Raw genomic sequence first — 20,582 nt, 5'->3', positions numbered from 1 at the left:
GCCGGGAATGTCCAGGATGAGTCTGGAGGAGGCGTTTTGGATGTGCTTTAATTTCTTGAGGTTCTTCTGGGTGCTACCAGCATAAAGGGTGTTGACATAGTCGAGTCTGCTGTTATCCAGGGCATCGGTTACAGTTTTGCGGCAGTCCTTTGGGATCCATTTGTAGATCTTACAGAAAAGTCTGAGTGTGTGAAAGCAGGAGGATGTGACTGAGTTGACTTGGCGAGTCATGGTGAGCTATGAGTTCAGGATGACGCTGAGGTTGCGTGCAAGGTTTGTTGGGGTGTGGTGCCAAGAGTCGATGGCCGCCAACCAGGAGTCGTCCCAGGCTGATGTGGATGGTCCCATGATGAGGATCTCAGTCTTGGCAGATTTGAGCTTGAGGCAGCTGTCCTTCATCCAGGCGGCGAGGATAAGGAGGGGGAATTGTAACTTATGCGCTGCTTGTAAATAAATTCATATAATCAACAATGCTCTTGTTCAAATTGTTTACACTGTGTTTTACTTGGGTGCTCTTATGCTGAAGGTGTATTATATATGCAGTTTGCTAAATGATTAATCTTGCCCCTGAGCAGCGCATACAGCTAATTGGAGCAACAACAAAAAAGAAGACGCTGTGTAATGTGTTAATTGGTCACATGATTATAGTGTATTTTGTTCTCTAGATATTAACCATTTTATGACTTTTATTCTAATTTTTTTTAAAAGTCATATTTTACTTAGCGATTTGCAGTTTTGAAAAAACGTAATATTTGCAAAGCAGATTGTTTTTAATGAATGCAGCCAATAAAAAAAAAAGATTAATCTCTGTGCAATCCCTTGCTTCCTTGCCTCCATAAGCACATTTGTTTTTCTGACATTTTTAGAGACACCTGCTGTATTTCCAGACATTAAAGAAAAAGATGTTACAACACCCAGTGAGGACCTGCACTTAGAAGCCTCCATTCCCCACACAGACTCTGGCATCGGGGAGGAGCACATTCCGAGCATTTTGAATGGATCGGACCTGGAGGCAAGCTTAGGCCCCGACGTTATGAGTGAGCTGATGTCTACCTTATCGTCGGAGGTGAAGAAATCACAGGAGAGCTTGGTCGAGAGTCCCACTGACATGCTTAAGCCCACATCCTCCATATCCAGCATCAGCCAAAGCAAAGGCATTAACATCAAGGAAATCCTCAAGAGCCTGGTGGCTGCCCCACTAGAGATTGCAGAGTGTGGTCCTGATCCGGTTCCCTATCCTGATCCTGCATTGAAGAGAGAAACTCATGCTATTCTTCCCATGCAGTTTCATTCATTTGACAGGTAATATTGTATGTTGTTTTGGGGAATTCTGAGTTTGTAAATGTGGTTAGATTTGTGGTCACTGATGTGGAGTGAATCATAGTATACAGGAAAAGAAACATCAGAATGGCTTAAATTATAGGAACCACATGGTTTATACAGGAATCGTGGTAAGTGACTTCTTGATTGTCTATGACAACATTTAAAACTTGAATTCTATTGCCATTTTGGGGCCCTATCAAACATAGGGTGCACTTTCTCTGCGCCACAGCACACATGAAAACAGGTGCACAGGGCGCAAACAGAGAAAGTGCGCCCTATTACATTTAATGCTCTGCCCTTAGGGCAGCTGCGAACTTGCGCTGCCCTGGAAGCAGCTCATTTAAGTGAAAAAAGGAGTGGCTTCTTTAAATCTGCTCTGTGTTTCACTGTTCAGGTGTCAACCCGCCTGCACCTTTAAGGGGGATTAGAGATCCCCTTGCAGGTGGGTGCAGTGAGTGACTGCACCCGCCTACAAGGGGATGTCTGGGGGTTCCATAGGGACCCCCTCTCTTGCCCCCTCCAAAGGGCTGCCGTCAGGGGACACACTGTCAGTGCACCTCCTGACAGCTTCTTTGCCTCTGCACCCCTGTCAATAATAAGCCGCTGGGCCAGAGGCAAAGGGATTCCCACATTTGCATTGGTCCCGCTCCCATGCAAATGAGGGAACACCCTCTGGTGATAGCGCTGTTGCTATATGTGGGCCAGCACTATCTGTATTGCAGAAAGGGCCACACAAGTGTCTGCAGTCCTTTCTGTAATACCACAGTGACCCGGGGACACAGCAGGTGCACATGTCTGTTATGCCCGCTGCGGCACTTTTAATACAGCCACTAGTGTGTAACTACAGACGCACAAAAGAGAGACCGACACCCGACCATCAATCATTATAGCAATTCATCACCAGCAGGCACTATCACTAACAAATCGTTCACTTGCACCATACTTGTATTTGTTAAACGAAGAAGACTCACCTGTGGTTACATTACATTCATCTTGATTTCTCGTAAACTAGTGGATCTTGTAGATCAACTCACAGTATATTATATAACTATGGTGCATCAACACTTCTTCCCAGTTTCCTTACCTAAAGATACAATTATTTGCCCATTAAGTAAATTAACCTAAAACAAACTGGCAAAAAAATCCTGACCATTCATTGTAGTGGTATGGACTCGAATTGTGTGATGTTTTAAAAATCATATGGAAAACACAGTTGCCTCATGTGAACCTCAGTAATTTCAATATTCCCTCCTAATTGCTAAGCTCACTGTGAGCCCAGTTCACACCTACGTTTCCACGTATGTGCATAAATACTTTCATTATCTTGTGCACACTCAAATTGTTGAGCCAATAATGGCGTAAATTTGCAGTGATAAGTAGGATTTACGGAAGTAAAATTTCACTAGTGTAGCAAAAGAGGCACACTTTTGATGTTCTAAGGCGTGCCCTCCTGCAGACCTTTGTGAACCCTTTAAAAAAATGTTCGCTCTGTGAAAAAAATCAAAGATGTTGTCCTGTCAAGGATAATAGTTGCGTTTTCACGAGGGAAACAGGGAGTGGCAACCACTGAATTGGTCTGCCTGATGCTTTTTGCACCCTATCTGCACACACAAATTTACACCAGAGGATGTTACAGTAAGTTTAATTGAGTTGAAAAGTTTGCCAGACACCCCCAAACATATTATCCCCTATCTGAAAGAAAAAGAAAAAATGTGCAAATTCACACACACGACTCCTTTTGCTTTCCTGCCCTGAGGACATTCTGCAAGAGTGAGTGAAGAGGACCATGAGTATGCAAGGAAATGTGTTACTTTCAAATATCTGTTACTCCCATGAAAGTTATACATCCTTGTAAATCGTAGACATGAGTCTACGACTCACATATTTCTAAGTTGGAGGGAGAAACAATTGTAAATCAGTCACTAGCTAGCTTACTACTTGTAATGAGCACATCACACTCGTGGGGTAGTATTATTTGGACAGATAGATTTAATCATGCAGTACTTGTTACCATGGCAAGAGACTTCCTTATTAAAAATCAGTCTTTACACTTGCTCTTGACTGAAATAAGCACAAAGGTCCATAATCTAGAAGCAGATGTGAGACCTCTGATAAGCAATCTAATAAAGCAATTGATAGCCCACTTTATATTTAAAAATGTTCATAATGTGATAAATCAATTAATGACTAAGCATATTTTACATTATGATGTGATTAATAATGTAACCGTTTTGAGATAATTTTCAGAAGCACTTGAGTTTTCTTCACTTATGCAAGTTTTCACTATAAAACAGTACTTCTTAAAAAATGGTGGTTTGCTTAATGGAAATGACTAAGTGACCATGCGACTTCAGAAATATGCAACCAAACATTTAGCAAAGTATGTATGCAGTTCATAGTGTTTACAGCGAACATTTGTCTGAAAAGAATCAGTAAATGGAAACAGTGAACACACAAAGTAGATTGCTGCCAAGTAAGGATTTGTTACACAAAACATGTTAAATGACTGCTGTGACTGACAGTGCAAGATTAAAAAAGTGAAGCAAGAAACACATTGAGAGGGAATCTCAGAGATATCTATGAATCTACATCTTCAGGTTTACGCCAACAAAGGCAGAAAAGCACACAATTATAAGGGAAGGTTTCCAGTTTTAAAAGAGCTCCTCAAATCTTGTGACAGTTGCAGATTTTCAAAAGCATTCCTAAAGATCTTTGGTGAATTGTGAATTACAAACATGCAAAGGCTTTCCAAGTGCATACTTTTACATTTTGAATAATTCCGCATGGCAAAATGCCCTCACAGTATTTTAATGTTGTCTTTTTTGGTTCTTTTGTTCTGCAAAGCCAACATATTGTTTGCCATAGAGAAAATCATTACTGACCGCCTCCCCCGCCTCTAAGCGAGTTTCGGGGGTGTTCATTACCATTCTCACCTTGTAAGGGAATGCCAAAAAAATCCCTGCCTTGGACCACCAACTTCTTCCCCTGAAGCAGGATTAACTCATGCATAATAATTCCCCTTTGTGGAGTAATAGTTTATATCAGTAAATTGGCTTATTAGTGCAAGTTCATCTTGTGAATGCCAGGCCCCCACACTCGTAAATCAAGTAAACAAATGATGCTGTGACGCGGGCCGATTGTATCTGTTACGGTAAGTAATGATGATAATTTGATTAGAAGCTACAGAAGGGAACCTGAGACATCTATTGCCTGTCTAATAGTGACAGTGTATGTTGTACGAATTAGGAAAACAGGAGTATTTCATCCTACCTTGCTTAAAAAATGGTAGATTTTGCTGAAAGAAATAGACTGAACTGCATTTCAGAGCTGTAATTTTATGAAGTGCTATTTTCATGTTTCCTACATTTAGATATACACAGTTACAATTGCCAAGATACTTTAATTTGTCTTTCAAACCACAAAAACAACTACAAAGAAGATGAATATGCTGAACAATTCATTCAGTTTTAACAAGCATTTGCAAAGCCAATAGGACTTGTTAGTGTGAGGGCTTTTGGCTTTGCCAATGTCTTTTAGCCATGTTGTACAACCGTGTAGCTGCTGTTTAGCATGTCTAAAGGCTGCATGGCTTAGGGAAGAGTAGAGTGGAGTAGTTTGGCCTACAGTAGCTTACAGTAGAGTGGTCTGGAGTAGGGGTCATATATTAGATTGGTGTGGAGTGGTGTACAGTAGAATGGCATAGAGTTGGGTGGGGTGGCTTGCAGTAGAGTGGCCTAGTGGAGAGTGGCGTAAAGTGGAAGGGAGTGGAGTAGAGTGGCGCAGAGTGGAGTGGTGCAGAATACAGTGGGGTGGAGTATAGAGGCATGTAGTGGTGTGGGTGGAGTGCCCTAGAGTGGCATTGTGTGGAGTTGGGTGGCATAGTCAAGTAAAGTGGCATGGAGTGGTGTTGAGTGGAGTAGGTAGAATGGTGAAAATTGCAGTAGAGTAGCCTGGAGTGGAATGAGTGGTGTAGAGTACAGTGGAGTGGTGTAAAGTAGCTTGGAGTCAAGTGGCATGGAGTGGCACTGAGTGGAGTGGAGTGGTGTTAAGTGGCGCAGAGTAGAGTGGTACAGTTGTGGGTGTAAGTAACTAAAGCGTCAATAGAAATGGCAAATAGAGTGAAAACAACTTAAGTAGGAAGCAGTATGCCTGTTTAAAAATAGGAAAACACACATCCAGAAATACTACTGAAGCACCTTTAATAATAAAAAAAAATGTTTGTCACATAAAGACAAGGAGGAGCACATGTACTTGGTCCATGCTCCAGAGAGGAGCTAACACAAGAAAGGAAGGCAAGCCTGTGGGAGTTAAGCAATCAAAAGATTGCAAATGAGAGTGAAAGAGAAAATGACTAATGGTGTACTGTGGGTGGGTTGTAAGCTCAGTGAATTTTAAATAATGTCTCACAGCACAGCTGTAGAGGAGACCTAACAAGGGGTCACATCATTTCTATATTCTTTATTTATAAGAGAACTAGTAGACTGTGTTAACATATTGCCTTATAACACTTTTAGAGTACTTGGTTAGTGTAGGTGAAAATCATGGATAAAAATGTGTTGAGGTGTTGGACTCAAACCTTCATTATTACTGTTTGTAGCCCTAAGGTTGTGTGCATGGTGGAGGGTAGCCCTAATGTAGTAAGGAAGAGGGAAGAAGGGCTGGAATTGGCGCTATCAAGTATTGCAAAGTCCCAACCGCATCTCTGGTGCAACTACTAACTGGCATTTGTTGATTACTGTATGCTGTTTCCGAAACATGGGAGTGATAACTCCATTACGTTAGTGCACCAGTTTAACCCCGAAGTTGTTGGTCACACTGTTGCTGTAATTAATTTCAAACCTTGTAGGTCTACTAACTTCTAGGAGCAAGTTCTGATCCATGCGATTCTGTACATCCATGACATACCTTCTGTTCAAACTACTGTGGGTTGTAAGATTCATAGGGATACAGATAAAGAACAAAACAAATAATTTTGTAAATAAAATACTTTTCTAGTGACTATGATATGTGGTCTCTTTCTAAACTCCTTTTTCATTTTCCTTTCCTCATCTTTGCGTAGGTTGTGCTAATCTCTCACATTTTCCCCACCTTTATTTGGTGTGCTTGGTTTGTCCATCCTCACGATGTCTCATCAATTACACACACTTACATTTTTTTACTTTAATATTAAACTGCCTTGATGTCTCTGAAAGGGTCGCTTCCTAGTTATCCTCCTTGTTGACTGGCCATTTTGATAAAATTACACCACTTAGCACACCTTACTCGAGGTGTATTGTTTTTTCCAGGCTTTCTCATGAGGAGGAGAATTATGACAAGCTCAGTATCTTACGTATCGCGTACAACTGACATATCTAGATCAGGACTAGTTAAAGAAACATGGCTACAAGCATGTTAGGTGCCAATAGTAGCCCTTGTAGATAAATAGCCCGTATAACTATATATATATATATATATATGAGGATGAGTTGCTATTTTATATAAAAAGTGCAGAGTACAACTACTGTACAGCTATCATCTAAAACAAGCGGACCTAATAGCGTGTGTGATTCTTGTTCATTATCAGTAAATGTATTTATCCTGTACCGACCTCTTATCCATCAAAGAACTACTTGAGTTTAAAGGGCTGGCACTTAATAACACGAGACATAAGTATTAAATGTCTGTTTACCACAAACCTTTATTTGTGTTCCTAGGACCATATCTTATAGAATAATCACGGCTGATGTTCTTAAATGCATCAGATTTCTTCAGTGTGTAAATGGGCCAACTTATATTTAAAAAGGTATAAACAACTTATTATTCGGTTAATGATATCTTGACTGGAAATTTAATGTCAACTAGGGTTGCTGTGGTTGAATGTGCCATTGAAGTCCTGTGTTAAATAGACATACAATGAAGTGAGCCATGAAACCCTAGTGGAACTCTTCACTTATTCAATTACTTTGTAATATGTGTAAAGAAATATAATTTCACTCTTAAAAGTTGTTTTGGATGGAATTGCAAGTAATAACATCTGTAGTGGATTATTCAGTAAGAACTGTAAAGGTAGGTCCCTCCACAGAAGCACTCTTTACAGATCTAAAAGAATATGAACATACCTTAAAGACTGAACAAGAGAATAATAAAGTAGGAAGAACATTTAAATCCTCTCATTTTTATAAAATGATTTACAAAATCTTAAATATAATTATCTTTTAAGGAGTAATTAATTGTCAGACTGTTTCATTTGAAGTCCACTTGCCACATAACAAATGATCCTTCAGATATGTCAATATTTACCTAAGAACTGGATGTGTAAGGCAATGGTAGTAAAGGGGAAGGAGCTAGCGTACCATAACCAGGCATTTAAATATAATCATTAACATAATTTACCCTATAATGAGTAATATAGTAGGTATATAGTTAAATCCATTTAAGCACATGCTTCACTTTCCTTAAGTAGAGGTTAAACTTGAACACGATTCGAATTACACAGAGCATTTGTTTTTAAATATTGGATAATAAAGAACTGTTTATACATTTTTATTGTAATATTCAAACTGGGTTTCAGTTTATTCCTTTATAGATAGTGTTCCTTGTAAGTCAATAGAATAGAAAACTGGCTGTGAGGTAATGAACTGTTTTTTTTTTTAGGAAAGACGTCTTCTGTGTGTCAATTTTCAAATCAAGCTCAAAATTCCTGTTTTAGTATGTAATCTGTTTTGAGTTAAAGAACCTGTCGAAAACATCCATCAAATGAAAATTTGTTATACATAAGCCAATATGTTACTGGTTGTTTTTTATTTTTCTCCCTAAAAAGTCAAGTTGTCATGACTGATCAAACTACATATACATAATTACTGAGAAGACTTCCTTGTGCCTCTGGAATCTGATATAAAAAAGCAAGTTCTGGATTTTAGGTCGAGTGTTAACAATTGACCTGGTGTATACTTGAGTATACTTATAATGTGGGTTAAGGCAATTTAATTTGTCAGTTGCCTTGCCCTTTAAATATTCTTGCTTGCTAGTGGTCAGTTCTGCCTTTTTCTCCCTCCTTTTTCTGTTTTAAAGCAGTGACCAACTACTGTATTAGTCCACTTTGGTTTCTTTATCTGTTGGTGTGCGGACTATTTTCATTATTTCTTTGGTGCTCCCTTTTCACTGTCTGTGTTTTAGGCTGGCGCGTTTTATTGCAGCATTCCATTCCTCCCACCTCCTCCCATGTCGCTGACATTTGTTTTGGCTTTATCCCAGTGCTGTCCTCTATCCTGCTCCTAAAATAAGCTTATTTTACTAAACAAATATCTCCTATAATAAGCGTATTTGACTAAACAAACACCATATGCCCTCGCATTGCAGAGTCTCTCTCACTCTCCAGGGCCCCTCCCTTCTAGCACTCACCATTGCACATAGGGCATTGATTATCTCCCTTATGGGGCGTAAGTCTTCTCAGGCTGCTCTGCTAACTTCATTATAGCTTTTTTTTGTTTCCTGGGTGCTGTTGTCAAAAGATGACAAGTAACTTGTTCGAAATGTGCAAAACCTATTGCATTGTAAATGTTTTTCAGCCATTCCTCCCCTTCGTTTCTGCAATGTAGAGCATGTGACACATTCTCTAAATAGAAGCTGGAGTCAGGCACGTTAGAGTGAGGGGTGGTGGCACATGTTGTCACAAACATTGCATTTGAGGGGGATGAATCCCATGCATGCAGATAACTGTAGATGCTGGATAGGAAATGACCACTCCTGATACACCTTATGCCCCTTAGCCGAATAATTGTGTAGCGCAAGCACCATAAAGCAGCAATAACATCCACCACGTGTTGTGAGGCAGGTGGTGCCATAATACACATGGCACAACCACATTCAGCTCCCACTGAGAAATACATGTTCTCTATATGCTTACTATGTATAAAGGAGTACATTCTCATGCTTCTGCGTTTGTCACGGCAGGGTGCTTCTGTTCTGTTGGTCTCTAAAGGGTAGGCGAACTGTTTCTCTCAGTCGGCCTCTCGTCTTCCCGTCACTGCAGGGTGATCGCTGCTGTTTTTCGTTTCTCGCCAGGACTCTTATTTATTCCTTGCCATGTTGACCCCGTTTATCACGTCATTTCCCATTTGCATACACAGTCTGCAGAACACATTTACCATTTTGTGTAATCTGGTCACTTTTTAGCATTTCTAGATATGTACCTTGAGTAATGTTGATTCTTTTTAATAATGTTTTGGTTCTGCCGATTATTAATATTTGGAATATTTCTGCTGTCAGGATGGCTTCTCAAACTTTGTTTATGCTTTCATTGTGGGCTGAAGGCTAAATTCAGATGGTACTCTGGGCAGTTATACTGGCCTCAAAGGTTGTCCAGTCCATGATCCCACCCCTCATATCTTATCAACACTTCATTTTTTCGTAATGTGGGGCACTACTTCCAACATAAACATACGGATAGAACTTGGGGTAATCTCTGCAATCTTTAAAAGTCTTCTGGTTTTCAATACTTTATTTACTCCCACTCATCGAGGCAGAGGTGCCAGACAGAATGCAATAGGGGATCAAGTTCGGTATGACATGCCTGCCCTAGTTTTCTAGTTGCATTCAGGGACAGTTTAGCTGATTTGAGTCTGTGTGGCCGAGTTTCATATAAAAAAACTTTGAAATTAGTAATCTCCAATCCCAAACATTGGGAGGACCACCCACCTTTTTATAGAAAAAATGCTAAAGGCAAGCTCACATAAAATACTTGGAGTCCAGTTCAGCTGGGCTTCTAAAAGGCTGCGGGTAAATGGTTAAGCTCAATCAGTAGAATAGGAGATCATTTGGGGGCAAAACTAGCTCTAATCTATTGCAGGGTGACTGGCTGCCAAATGTAATGGGCACCCACACTGTAGCCTCCTTGGTATACCAACTTCAGCAGCCTACCTCATGGAGCAAGGGCCGGCTGTTATACACATAGGGAACAAAGACAGCCTGCAGGAGAATCACTGATTTTAACAAGAGTTGCACACTAGCTCCCGAGGATAGCCTTACCCAGTATACATCTGTACGCAGTGTTTTTATCTAATACACATGATCAAATGTTGGCAGAAACACACACCTTATGCGGATGCAAGAATCTCCTAATGGGGCCTTCACACATAGTCTCACCATAGCCTTGTACGCGGGGCAATAGCCATCATCCAATACTCTGTTATCCATCATAGTTACAGGAAGGCCAGATCCATAACAGATTTTAACACAAATGTAAATGGTTTCCATTTTGGTTCACTGAATAGGAGTTTCACCCTATGTGTTTATACTGACGTGGATCCAGCCCTCCAGGCTGGAAACCCTTCCACTACCATTATTATGGTAAACTTTGGATGCACCCACTAACTTTGGATGCATCTCTAATAAAGCCTAAACTCATTTGTCAAATGTCAAAACAGGTATTGGCAGATTGGTGAGCGCACTGAAGGAAAAGCACAAACTAAGCCAGCAAAAAGACGATCAAAGCATAAGGCAAACTTTTCCAATGTATAAATGGAAGGGGAATTTGAGAGCAGTTTTCTACGCTGCTAACAGCACTTCTATTCCCAAAATGTTTGTATCCCATTCATTGATGGTTATCCTGGAAAAGAGCATGGCACACGTTCAAAGGAACAAATAAGAAACAAATCAACGTTTGACCAGCTGCAAACAGACCGTGGGTAGATCATGGCAGATCCTTTACTGGGTTAGTCCTATGGCGGTGATTGGTGTGGGAAACCGCAATCTAGATTTTGCTGAGAGAGTCATTCTGAGGTAGAACTTCTCTAACTACCATTTGCCCTGCCAGTAGGCATGCCTAAAGTAAGTATTTTAGTCAAGTAATGCAGAAATATTTTATGCAATCTCCCGGTGACCGTTTTTAGTTTGAACATAGCAGCTCGCAAGCGCTGCTTTTCAGACGTCTTGGTATCTCTGTGGGCTTTTAACCATGCCCAGCACTTCCTCTAGTTTGTGGGCTTGCCTTTAAAAATTATTTGATGACATTGGTAAATGCTCTGGTTGTCCCGCCGTGGGGCGGTTTTGTTACCACCTTGGGGACAGACCCTGTTACACAGATAATTGCACGTTTGCAGATATGTTTGACTGCAAGAGAACTTCTTTTTCCTTCATGCTCATGGCTACCATTGCGCTTTGAATTGACTTGCTTATGTCAACTGTTTTGCTTTACATTTTCAATTTATGTGGCAGGAAAAGACCAGTTAGGAATTTACAACGCTAATAGCTCTAATTTGAGCAAACGCGAGACCCATTGTATTGCAAATGCTTGTTTTTCTTTTCCTTAGTACCTCATCTTAGCTCTCAGATCTGGTGGCTTATGATTAAAAATATACTAAGTATGTCTTCAGTTCTTTGCAAAACAAAGTAGTTGCCACTGTGTGCTCTTTAAACGTTTTTACAAAAAAATTAAACCTTGTCAGAAATGCTCTGTGCAATGAATATTGGCTGCTGACAAATGGGGTTGCCTGAATGTCACACGTTTATAGCTCAGCAAGGCAAACCCAATCTTCCATCTTTCAAAGTTGTTAAATTGAGCACCAGAACCTGAATAATTGTACCGTCTATTGCTTTGTCATGCCTGGAAATTGCAGAAATGTAATATCAAGTCTTCTATAAAAAGATTATTATTAATATTGTTGGTGGTATTGATTATGATAATACAGATTTCATATGGTGTCTGGATTTGTAACCTCTCTTGGAAAATGTTACACAATGAGATTCCATGCGAAGAGAACAATGGCAGTGACAGTGGAATTTGTGTGTCTGTTTTCTACTTACATTCAATACACAAACAATGCTTTTGGCATCTATTTGATCAGACTCTATGTTGGTTACAAAAAACAGGAGGCAAACTTCCTAGGTCTCTTTGCTCAGACTGTGGAAAAATATTCCTTGCAGATCAGGCACAGCCCTATGTTTTGCTAGTTATTGGAAGGACTACAGACTCATCTCTTCAAGGGCCATCTTTTCCACCATTACTAGCCACTTTTATGATTGCTGTGCAGCCTCCCTCCCATATATGTTCTGATCTTGAATTCTTCACCTCCCACTTTCCCATCCTCTTCTTCCACTAATTGTACACAATTATTCATACCCCTCTTCCGTGCACATCTTTCTAAAGTGCTATGTTAATCTGCAGGTAGTTTTGCATTTTATTTTAAAGATACCTCTTCTTATTTACATTAACACATGCACACAAAGTACTATTATTACTAAACCATACTAAACACTGTGATTTATTATTGAGCATTGGCCATTATAATACATATTCTGTATACCAATGCCTACTCTCTCCCATAGACTTTTTTCCTATTTTCCAGGGATGGAAAATAATCTTGGTATAAGAATCATGCCTTGTACTTCACATCTAATATGGGGGACACCTATGGGACGGCATTCCAATTGAGTTGCATTCCTCCTTTGTGAGAAACATGGTGTGGGTTGATTGCATTCTTGTTTTTTTTAAGTTTTCAAGTTGTGTATGACTGATATTATTATGTCTTTATTATATCTGATCGTTCGCCTATTGATAGTATGGTCACTTCAAAGAGTGAACCACTCCAAGACTACTCATATCAGTCAAACAAATGTAATTTGAACACACATTTGATTACTTTGGTGAAACGCAACAAGGCTGAGGCCCTCATTCTGACTTTGGCAGACGGAAAAGCCCGTCCGCCAAAGCCGTGCATTCAGAAAACTGCCAGTGCAGCGACCTGACTGCTAGGGCTATTAAGAGTTTCCAGCTGGGCCTGTGGGCGGAAACACAGTTTCCACCTGCTGGCCCAGTGGGAAACGCATAACAACATGACGCGACGCGACGGGCTGGTCTGGTCTGGGGCGCCCCTGCACTGCCTATGCCAAGTGCATGGGCAGTGCAGCCCCCGTCTCCAGCAGCATTTACATGGCGGTGGAACCGCCATGTAAATGCCGGTGGAGAGATGGGTCATAATCCCCAGGGCAGCGCTGCCCTGGTGGATTGGGACCGCTGGCACCGCCAGGCCATCTGGTGGCTGAAAAGTAGCGGTGCTGGCGGTCCGAACGTGGTGCTTTCGCCACGGTCGTAATGTTGCAGTCAGACCACCGCTTTGGCAGTGATCCGACAGTGACCCTGGCGGTCTAGTGACTCCTTGGTTTAGGCATGTCTGTCTGTGTATAAGATAATTTTTTGAATCCTCAATTAATTGATTACTCCTGGAAAGCAGCGACACTCCAGGAATACTCACATGCACGAACAGCTACACATGCATAATTAATATGCAATGCTCTGAAAAGATGCATTATTTTTTGTAATGGGGAAGGATTTGCTGCAAAAGAGACACATTTGTTGTTTTAAATTGTGCCTAGATGGATTCCATGCTCCCAGTCACAATTGTATTTGCTCTCTGATAACAACAAAGGGCCTAATGTACAAAACACCAGGTCGCAAAGCAGTTGCAGTGCTTTTACGATTGGTTTGCCACTCAGGTTTATTTAGCACTTTTGATACTGATTCATCTCAGCACAGTCAGGATTTTGGGTAGGACTCAAGAGAATCCTGCCCCATTACTAGTAACAAGGCAGGATTCTGCTTGTGAATCCTACTAAAAGCGCTGCAAATGTAGAGATGAAGGCCTGCCAGCGACAGCAGACATGCATCCCTACATTCCAGGTGAAAAAACACCGACCCTGAAAAGAAAAAGGACTGAAGTCGTAAAAAATATTGAAATGATGCGAAGGCAATATGGGGAAGCATTCAGTCTTTCCCTGGATGACTCTTTACACTCTTTCCCTGGACAACTCTTTACACTCTTACCCCTTATTTCTTCCACTCTCCAGTGCCCATAAGGTGCATTCACAACAGGGAAGCCATCCCTCTTCAACAGCTTCCATTTTGAAAATTAACACAACCCATATTCGTGTGTCAGGATCATCTCAATGGTTTATGACTGCAACTCTGTTCTCAAACCATTGTTTCATTCCCTTGTGAATCGCTATGAAGGTGGGTGCCCCCATTTCATGGCCCGTTTTCCTAATGCTTCATAATAAGTTATAAAGTGTACATTGCCACTCACAAAGATGTTTATGACTCGAAATGTGCCTCTCAGATAGGGATATTGGGTTTCCAGTCACCAAATCCATTAATGCATCAGGCTCGAATGACTGTGAGAAGCGACTTAATACACAGACTCATCTCGTCAATGACCATGGCTGTGATGATAAGAATGGAGAAGTCTGCCTCAGTTGACTTTACATCACATAACTAATGTAGCCCATTTCCATAGTGCTGGCACGCTCGCTGAGGTCTTCTTCCCGCCTCGGGTTCAGAAACCTCAAGCACTCTGGTGAGACACCATAACTTATCCCACCATCAGAAGTCGACTGGATCTTTGGACTCAGTAAGGAGTGTAGTAGTCAGATTTATTCATTCAACACAGATCAATGATATAAGAACCATAAACAATTCTAGACACAATAAACATTTTAAACACTAAATCAAACTCCAAACTGAATAAAGTTTTAAAGCTTTATTGCAATCCTAAAATCAATGTAACATATGTGGTGCACAAAGCTAAGTCATAAACATGCATGAAAACCATAGGTTGACCAAAACGTCTAAAGAGATTAAGCCTACTAAACATCAATACTGTTAAACTCATCAAAAGAATGGCATAAATTAGCAAAGCTACAATATGCACATTCATCACAGATTTCAAAGCAGATGATGGTGACATCAGTAAATCATCAAAATACATTTGTAATCATCAATTTATCAAGGCTGGGCCATCCTTAGCTCTAACACAAATTTGGACTTGCATGGGTGGGAATGGGCTAACACATATGGGCAAAAGCAAAAAGGAAAAAAAAAAAAATTTGGAAAAGTCGTCTAACTAAGGCAACTCATTATAAAAAGATGCTGGAGTAATTATCTAAGCTGAAAAGGAAACAAGAACCCACATTCAGTTATACCTTTCCTCATGGGACAGCAGACAGGAAAGTTTCATTGAGTAGAACGATCACCTTCTCACGAGATCAGTTGACAGTAGCATCAGGACAGTGCAGAACACGGGCTGCACATAGGACAAGTCAGCAGTTCAGAATTGATTGGGCATATTCATACTGAACAGCATAAGGAAGTAGGGCAATTAAGAGGAAAAACATCAGAAGACTTGAAGAGGGACAAGAGGTGACAGCAGCAGACTCAAGGCAGGAGTTGACTAGACTGACCCTGGCAGACTACTAGACAGACTAACTCAAACTTTCAAAGTCTCTCACTAATTAGAAATATCTATGGGACTTTAGATTGGTCCTCCAGGTGGGCTCATCTTACGCACAAGATTCAGCATCCAATGGTAGCCATTAACACCATCAAATTTGCAACTATTCCGGATATTCCTAGAGAAAGCATTTACTCATTTCAATGATTTCATGCAGTTCCGCCAAAACATTAAATTTTCCAGTTGTTTGTTACTTCAGAATTCTTTCTCAAGATACACAGAATGAGCTAAACAGTTCTCACATGAAATTAATAAAATGTTCCTGTCTTGTTCGACAGCTAGAACAAATATTGTTACATAGTTAACAGTGAAACATGTTCTTCATCTTCAATACAATAGAACATTCAACATCACGTCCGCAACCAAGTGAAAAATTCAGGTCAGAGGGAACATTTTCTTCTACTGCTGCAAGAATGAATCTTCAGGTCTAGTCCAGCTAAGAAAGCCTAAATGCACATTAATACAATTAATACACTTATCAAACCTATTGTACACCTTACAATTATATCAAATAAGCAAAGCAAATTATTTTACTGCAAATATTATTTGAGACATATTAAGGCAGTTTTAAATGTGCATTTATTCTCTGCACACATGTATCCCACATTAATAAAATGTATTTCATTCAATATAAGTACGATTAATTCATGATCATTTAATACCCATAATACACGTCATTTCTACTGTGCTTTCAAATAATAATGCACAATATCTTCCATGTTAAAATGTGATGTCAAATATGAATGGACCACCATAATTGTCCACCATGGTTTAAATGCGCACATTTTACATTTCCATGTTAATTTCTCTCTGAGGCTTTTAAATGAAGGTTTGTAAGTCAACATATGCTAACTTCAATGCCACTAATGTATTAGTAAAATTCGATCTCTCTCATTAGCAAGCCTAAAATTTATTGGGGCACCTAAACAGTAGCCAGTATCTTGGACAGTGTTTTTAGGTCGAGCCTAGGCAGCGCACATGCGCTGTCTGCAAGACCTGCTGTATTGAGTTTAACGACTTTGATCCCGTCTGCTGCTTACCATAGGTTGACTGCAGTATCGCTCTTCTTTGCTGCCTCCTAACTGGTTCGCACAGCCGATACATCACATCCGTTCTTGGCTGAAGAGCACCGGCCAAGAACAGTAACCCTACTCTTTGAACTGTTTATCTGTTGTTTGTGGGAACAGTTGTAGAGTGACGGCTTTTACTTCAGGTTTCATATGCATATGAAGTTTAATGTAAACCAATTGTTTAATTAATTTTATTTGTTACCAGTTACATTTTATTTGTTACGATTGGCATGTATTTTGTAGAGCCAATGCCGAGACTCGAACCTAATTTCCCAGTCCCAAAGTCGGCAGCTCTGTATGTTATATCGCATCTTGCCAGTGTCAGAACCCAGAGAAACGTATTGTTATATTGTAACCAGCATAAAAGGGTTTCAAAACGTATCAATTTATAATCTGTACTGCGAATTAGCTTTTGGTCTTTTCTCCCACTCTTTGTTAACTGAACTAGTTTGATCTTTAATCCCAAGCGAACATTCTTAATATACTCCAGTTGTAAATTTTTAACTCTGGAGAGTGATGTTGTGAGATCTCAGGTTTCTCTAATACCTACAACGTGGATGGAGAGACATACGACAACCATCGCTAAAACAGGCAAATGACTCAATGCTTCTTAAAAAGACAGTGGACAATCGTTTTAGGGATGTTCTGCCTAACCTTAAAATTGCTACAGGATGCCAACATGCGTAAGCAATTATGTGCTATGTAAACTCAACGTGAACTTTGCCTGCACCGGCCCCACAAAAACTTGCATTTTATAGCAAGACCGAGAGCCATCATGTAAGCCTTGTTTAACCAGTGGCACCTGTAGAAGTCTCCACCTGGGTGGCGAACTGGAAAGCATCGGCGACTTTTAAAGAGAGGATACTGTGACGTATACTGTCTGATGCCCTGGGAGTGTTGATGGGATGCTATGTAGTGCTTTGAAATGCTGTGATCCAGCAGGATGGTGGAAGAACGCGAGAAGTCAGAGCCTGAATTTCTGATTTGTAAAAGAACTGAGAAGACCAGATCCACCTTGAGCCTACGACGGTGGCCCGTCCAGCTCCCCAACTACACAGGCATACATGAAACCGCTGCATTTTGGCACTTTGACAAAGTCTCGTCAGAGTAGTAAGCACTTTATGTATGCAAGCAACATACATCACAGCACATAGTCACATTTTGGGAGCCCTCATTTTGTGGAGTAATGCGTCATTTAAAATCGGGGCCCTGCGCATGTTTTCTTGAGAAGGCACGTGTTTTCATGCCTTGGTTATAAAGGTGAAATGTTATCCCTACACGCTCCCGGAGTCAGCGAATAGCACGTGAGCCTTGCATCCTTGATGCCAGGAGCTCCTTCGGGCATTTTTATGAGCACTCCTTTGTACTTGAGTACTTTGTATTATGGGGTTTAAAGCGTGCGCAAAGCTTTACCTAGAATCAGTGTTTTAAATGGGCACGTAATGTCCGATACTGAGTACCTGCACTTCTTCAATTTGACAGGTAGAGTACCTGCACTTCTCAGCACTGCCGCCTTACATTCAGTGGGAAAGTACTGGCACTTCTTAGGAGCAAGCATGTACTCTGCAGAGTGAGTACCTGCACTTCTTCATTTCTATTTAAAGCACTGCCTAGAAGTGCTTTTGTCTGTCAGCAATTCGGCTGGTGCCCTGGGGGTGTAGCACAGGCTCCTGCAGCCCCTACGGCTCATGGGGCACCTTTCTGTCCAAGGCTATGATAGGGTCGGGGTCTCAGGAGCTCTTCGCCACACTCTGTAGCCCCCTCATGTTTATTTAGGCCCTAGGTTGCCCTTTGTCAGAATTCTCAGAACTTACATGCGTCCAGCTGAATTACCTTTGTTAAAGACGACAAGCATGTGGACTTGAGCCTGTTGCTACCAGGTTACCTGTGCCTTCGACTGCCACCATCACGCCAGCTGCGTTGGATTTTCAAAGGGATAGTGTCTGCAGGCTTAGCATTAGACCCCACCCCTATCTCCAACCTGTGCCTCCTTAGGTGTGGAAGCCTCATCCAATCAGCTCAAGCTCTTTGGCGACAACCATTGTGTCACCATCTTTTAATAGGACAGACACAGCGCTTCACTGGCAAGGGGAATTAACTTTGGGAATTAGAAGAGTTGGAACTTAGGCTAGCACATCTTGCCTGCCTCACTCCAAATGTGAGCTTGGGGTGCAAATGGTGTTTTTAATATGAAATGCCTCGGTCCCCCATATGAATATGTAATGTTGAGTTAACAGGGGCGCCTTTGGATCTGTCACTCTTTCAGTTCCTCGAAGTACATGTGCCGCGAGTTGCAATGCTTGTTGTCAAGTGTTATTATATTAGTGGTATTTTACTACTACCATGGACTGGCCGCTCTTTTTACACTTTAAGTTCATTAGTTTGTACCATTATCTTTTTTCCATTGGGGTCTTCTCAATGTCATTTTGTCGTATTATTTTTGAGTTTGCAACCTTTTACTGACTTCTGTTCTTCCTTGTCAATTTTTTTTTCTCTCCAATGTCATATCCCCTTATCATTACTTGTCATGGAATATGTGGAAGGTTGCGCATCACCTGCTGCAGACCTTTCCTGTGATCTCGATTCTCCATGTCGTTCTGCTCTCTTTGCTCTCCATCCTCATTAACTTCCTCATAGTGCTTCTTGGCGCTGTTTCTAGTCTGCACAATCCTCCACTTGGGTCTTTTTCACATTGCTCCTCTTTATTTCTCCACATGCTCCTGGTCTTGCCTCTTCCAAAACCTTGTACCAGTGTGTGAGGCTTTTCAAATGCTGCAGCTGTCTTTGCCTCGTTCTTATGCTCCCCCTTGCCCCATACTGCTTTTGTGTTCTTTCTCCTTGTGCCGTGGGTCATCCACTGCTGTTCATTGGCCTGTTTCCATGGTTGTGATCTTCATGCGGTATACCACCCGGCCAATACTGTTTGCTGATCTTCTGATAATGGTACAGGTGCTCGCAGCAGGGAGCCATGCTCCACTCTAACTGGCTGTACCATTCTTTATCTTATGTGATCAGTGTGCTGGTGGCATCGTGTAAGATAACATTTACCTTGAGGTGTTTCTTTTCAGCACTTCATGAGTGTTTGTTTTCTAACTCTTTTCACACTTTATCTCCTCTTTATACCGCCTGCTCACACATGCTACCTTCCTGTGCTTCCTCGCGCTGTGCACTAGTCCACTTCTCGTCCGTCCATCCCGTGCCCCTCACACTCTTACCTCTCCCTCTCTCTTGTACTCTCTCTCACATTCTCAAGCACTCTTCCTGCCTCTCTCATATTGGTTTGCTTCAGTTCTTCAAGCACAGTTTCTTTCCTTTGCCTTTTCAAGATTTCCATCCCTCAAGCTCACTCTCTTCTCTTCTTGGGTTGTCCTTTGCGTACACAGACGCACCCTCTGTATGCGTCTGTAGCTTGCTTTCCCCTTCTTTCTCTCTTTCTCACACACTCTTTCTGCTCCTCTGTCTGGAGTTCATTTACCATTTCATGCACAAACTACCTATCCCTCTCTGGCTTCCTATGTGTTCTGTGCAGCTCTCACCCCTGTCTATTCGCCTTGCCACATAATTCCACTACGCAAATACACTACACACCACACAATTCCACCCCACACAATTCCACAACAAACATTTCCAATTCAACCCACATAATTCCGCTCCAAACCACATGCATCCACTCTAATTCAAACCAAACCACATTGATAAAAGATATTGTAATTTATAACGAAATAGCTCTAACTCTTGCAAATACGAAACCTATTGCATTGCAATTGCTTGTTACTTCAGTTGTTGTTTTTTTTATCATGTGCTACCTCGAGCTTTAGGCTATTGCGGCCCCAATAGTCAAATGTCCTTAGCATCAATCTGGTTTCATTTACGAGATTAATTATTTGTGGGAACTGATCTTTCCTTTGCCTAAAAAATTGTACGGAAA

The 20,582-nt window shown here is 41.1% G+C and overlaps 1 protein-coding gene across 4 annotated transcripts in view; it reads left to right on the top strand.

The window, feature by feature from the left end:
• The window catches only part of NBEA (neurobeachin), a 1,608,295-nt gene that overhangs the window by 596,320 nt on the left and 991,393 nt on the right, over positions 1-20,582 (top strand). For all 4 annotated transcript variants that reach the window (XM_069205539.1, XM_069205537.1, XM_069205538.1 and 1 more), the window contains exon 29: positions 867-1,302. In XM_069205539.1, coding sequence (XP_069061640.1) covers positions 867-1,302 — 436 coding nt within the window. The remainder of the gene's footprint in view (positions 1-866; positions 1,303-20,582) is intronic.

The sequence above is a fragment of the Pleurodeles waltl genome, chromosome 8, assembly GCF_031143425.1.
Source record: "Pleurodeles waltl isolate 20211129_DDA chromosome 8, aPleWal1.hap1.20221129, whole genome shotgun sequence".
In the NCBI taxonomy this organism is placed as follows: Eukaryota; Metazoa; Chordata; class Amphibia; order Caudata; family Salamandridae; genus Pleurodeles; species Pleurodeles waltl.
The sequence above is the reverse complement of the archived record's forward strand: the minus strand, read 5'-3'. Positions and strand labels throughout refer to the sequence as shown.